This window comes from Microtus ochrogaster, linkage group LG7_11, assembly GCF_000317375.1.
Source record: "Microtus ochrogaster isolate Prairie Vole_2 linkage group LG7_11, MicOch1.0, whole genome shotgun sequence".
Taxonomy (NCBI): Eukaryota; Metazoa; Chordata; class Mammalia; order Rodentia; family Cricetidae; genus Microtus; species Microtus ochrogaster.
In genome coordinates, this window is record NC_022032.1 from 3,394,119 (window position 1) to 3,398,717 (window position 4,599).

Here is a 4,599-nt window from a genome sequence, read left to right on the forward strand (position 1 = left end):
AGGTTCACTAAGAAAGGAAAAGGCAATAGGGAGTGATAGCTCACACCTTCAATGCCAGCACTCAGGGGGCAAAGACAGGTGGAACCCTTCAAGTTGATGACAGCTGGTTCTTATAATTCCTAGCCTGCCAGAGCTACATATGTGAGAGACTGGTTTTCTTTTTTGTTTATTGAAACAGGGTTTCTCTGTATAGCCTGAGCTATCCTACAACTTGCTCTGTAGACCAGGCTAGTCTCAAGCTCAGAGATCTGCCTGCCTCTGCCTCCTGAGTGCTGGTACTAAAGGCATGCATTACCACTCCCGTCTGGAGAGACTGTTAAAAACAAAACAAAACAAAACAAAAAAATCACAGAAATAATAGGCTAGTGTACTGGCAAGACAGCTACTCAAAAGTCAAATTTCCTGGTTTTTAAAAGCATCCATTTGCCAGTACTTTATATTTTTTCAAAAGAACATTTTTAGCTAGGCATAATGGTGTTCCAGCATTTGGGAGGCAGAGGTGAGTTCAAGACCAGCCTGGTCTACAGAGAGAGTTCCAGGACAGCCAGAGCTACATAGAGAGACCCTGTCTCAAAACAAAAATATTTTTATTTTACTCATGTGTGCTTTTTCTGCGTGTATGTCTGTACCACATGCATGCATTGCCAGCAGAGGCTAAAAGTTGGCATCAGATCCCCTGGAGCCATAAGGTGTGAGCCACCTCATGGGTGTTGGAATCAAGGCTTGAAGCTCAGGAAGACCAGCCACTGAGTACTTTTAACTGCTGAGTCATCTCCTCAGCCCTAATACTTTAGATTAAAAAAAAAAAAAAAAAAAAAAAACACACACACACTGCTGTTCAACACTCTTATCACATCAACCTGAACCTTGCAGATAATAATTCTAGTTTATCCAGAACCATTGCCAAGTAGAAGGGAACTCCCAAGTGGGGCAGACTTTTAGATAACATCAAGCTTTGAAGACACTACCTTTCAAAATGGCTTAAAGCTTGAGGTTTGTCATGGTATTAATTGCAACAATAAGTTTCTATTGTTTACTTAAACTCCCATTTTTACTGTTCTCTCTAAATTTGGCTATGAATAGGCTGGTTAAATCACAAACAACTCACAGCGATTAGAGGCATGTTCACTCATGGATTACTAGCTAAGAGTATTAAGTCTCTGGAAATTCCTAGTACTTAGGTCTCAGCTGGGACGCTTCACTCCCTTGTCATCTTTAGCTCTAAATCTTCTTATGGAGCTAAGACAACGACCAAAAGACAATGCTTGATCCTGGCTCACAGGAAACAATTCTTAAGTGATCTATCGTAAGCTCTGCAAACCTACCACATTGAACAATGCTTCGAAAACGGAGATCACAAGCTGGTCCAATCCCATGGACTACAAAAACTAAATGATCTATTTGTAAAGGTTCCCCTAGAAGTAAAATTAAAAAGAAAAATTAGATATAGGTTATATCAAAATTTAAAATAAGAGATAATTTAAAAACCACAAAACAGTCACATATTTAACTATCTAGTAATAGTACATTAATTTTCTAATTTTTTTTCTTTATTTTTTTGGTGAGGATCTTACTATATAGCTCTGGCTGGCCTGAAACTCACTATGTAGTTCAAGCTAGCCTTGAACTCATAGCAATCCACCTATCTGCCTCATGAATGCTGGGACTGTAAGTATTCTCTAAAATGTCCTTGAAGATTTTTTTCAGGTTTTAAAACTATTTTGAAGTAACTGTAAGCTATAGAAAAAATACTAAGAAACCCCCATGCACTTTTAAAAAACCCAAATTTCTTTGCTTTCGTGTTTTGGTTTGAACTTGGGTCTGGCCCAAGCTGACCCTGAACTTGGCGTGGAGTTGAGACTAACCTTCAACTGATCTTCTTGCCTCCACCTCCCAAATCCTAGGATCACGGGCACAGACCAAATTCCAGTTACAAATTCATAATCATATTAATTTTACTCTGCTTTCTTCTTGGGTGTATAGATACACAAGTATTCATTTTTCTGAATTATCTGGAAGTAAACTGACTTCATCACTAGGTTTCATGCTTCCTCAGAATGTACCTCTGTGTAACAGTACAGTGACCAAATCCACGTATTGATACATTCTTCTTATCTAATTGTTCTACCCTTACCAATCATTCCAATAATGTCTGTCATGGTTTTAAAGGCTGAAATTTTAAGTTTATCTTCTTTGGGGAGGGAGGGTAGAGACAGCATCTCTCTACATAGCTGTAGCTGTCCTAGAACTCACTATGTAGACTAGGCTGGCTTTGAATTCAGAGATCTGCCTCCCTCTGCATCCTAAGTGTTGGGATTAAAGACATGAGTTATTATGCCCTGAATCCTTTTTAACTTTAATTTAAGGGGGTTGGAGAGATGGCTCAGAGGTTAAGAGCACTGGCTGCTCTTCCAGAGGTCCCAAGTTCAATTCCCAGCAACCACATGGTGGCTCACAACCATCTGTACTGAGATCTGGTGCGGGCATACATCGAGGCAGAATGTTGTATACATAATAAATAAATCTTAAAAAAGAAATAACTTTAATTTTCTTTTATCTCTCTCTCTCTTGGTTATTCGAGACAGAGTTTCTCTGTGTAACAGCCCTAGCTGTCCTGGCATTAGCTTTGTGGGCCAGGCTGGCCTTGAACTCACAGGGATCTGCCTGGCTCTGCTTCCCAAGTGCTGGAATTAAAGGTGTGCCCCACCACAGCCCAGCTAATTTGCTGGTTTTGAGAGAGTTGCTTTTATAAACTGCCAGCTAGCCTGGCACTCACTACGAAACCCACAATGGGTCAAACCAGAGATCCTCCTGAGTGCTGAGATTACAGTATGTGCCACTATGCCTGGCTTCAATTTGTCTTTTAAATTACAGTAATTCTTAAGATTTTGTTCAAGAAACAAATAATTTCTTCTGCACGAGAAAAAGCACTGTATAATCTAGCTAAATATGTTTAAAATTAACCATAAGTGACCATAAGTGACCATAGGTAGCTAGCAATAACCATTAAGTTTCTTCTGAAAAAGTTTCCCTTAACTGAAGAAGGACAGAAATTACCAAAAACTAATTTCTAGTTAATCAGGAGGAATCAAACTTTATAAAACTGAACTAAATCAGTTCCTTTATACAGTGGCTTCTTGATGAGAAGTGACTTTCGATGAGTCTTCTGCTGTCACAGTATGCACAGCGAAGATGATGTAAATATACCCGTGATTCCAGCATTTTGGAAATATACACTGGAGTAGACCAGCCTGAATTATACAGTGAGACCACACCTCAAAAAAGAAAAAAAAAAAGTGTTCAGGCGATGGCAGTGCACGCCTTTAATCCCAGCACACGGGAGGCAGAGGAAGGCTAATCTCTGTGAGTTCAGGGCCAGCCAGTCTACCGAGAGAGTACCAGGACAGGTTCCAAAGCTACAGAAGAAAAACAAACAAACAAACCCAAAAAGAATAAAAAGCCAGAATTCACTTCAGTAGCACATATGCTGAAACTGAATCAATACAGAGATGATTAGCATGGCCCTTTGAAAGGATAGCCTGCTGGCTGTTTTTCCCCCAACTCAGTGGCTGCCCCTTAAGCAAGTGTTGTCCTAATCTACAACTGCAACTCCATAACGCCACTGAGGGAAACATTATCTAGATCCCTACTCATCTGCAGAAATCAGAATTCAAAGGTTGAGGTGGAATTCTGCTAGCTGAGAGAGACTGAATCGCAACTAGCAAACCTTCTTCTTGCTCTTTTGCTCCCAAAAAACCCATGAGACCTTCTCTCAGCTCCCACTTAAGAACACTTGCTACACCTGGTTGCTCCCTACCACTTCCTGTCAGCTAGTTGCTGATGCAGCCTCCTCCCAGGTTAATTTCATTTAATAAAACAAATGTCTTTTGCATTTTAAAAATTCTATTTAATCAAACAAATGCATGTTTTTGCATTATAAAAAGCAGCACGAAGAAATATAACACACCTTAAAATAATATTCCACAACAATAACCCACAAATTTGTGAAGCATTCTGTATTTCTGAGAAATAAAATGGTTCAGAGACTAGGGACCAAAAGAAAAACAAACATCAAAACCCAGAGCTGAGGAGGTGGCTTGGCTGGGAAGAGTGCAAGAGCATGGAGACCTGAGTTTCAGTCTCCAGCACCCAAATAAAAATCAGTGCACAGCTGCCCATGCTTGCATCCCCACCACTAGAGAGTGCAGACGGTTCTCAGAGCTCACTGGTTGGCCAGGCCAGCCTAAACAGTGAGCTTCTGGTTCAGTGAACATACTATTGGTCTCCCCATTTATGCTTCTGGACACAAGCACCTGAACATTCACATGCTTGTACACACACAATTACCTAGAAGTACTGCAATCGGCAGAATGCTTGCCTAGCACACACCAAGTCCTAGGTGGGTTGGCTGGTTGTTTGTTTTGAGATCTATGCAGATCAGGTGAGTCTCGAACTCAGAGATCCACTAGCCTCTGTTGGAGCTGTGATGTGCACTCCCACACGCGGAGAAGCCCTAGGTTTGATCCCAGTACAACATAGACTGGGTATAGCTGAGGGAAGCCCTAGGTGTGATCCCCAGTACAACATAAACTGGGTATA

At 40.8% G+C, this 4,599-nt stretch overlaps 1 protein-coding gene across 2 annotated transcripts in view; it reads right to left on the bottom strand.

Annotated features, from left to right (window-relative positions):
• Positions 1–4,599, bottom strand: part of Ddhd2 (DDHD domain containing 2) — a 32,810-nt gene that overhangs the window by 21,664 nt on the left and 6,547 nt on the right. For both annotated transcript variants that reach the window (XM_026786886.1, XM_005362460.3), the window contains exon 6: positions 1,326–1,415. In XM_026786886.1, coding sequence (XP_026642687.1) covers positions 1,326–1,415 — 90 coding nt within the window. The remainder of the gene's footprint in view (positions 1–1,325; positions 1,416–4,599) is intronic.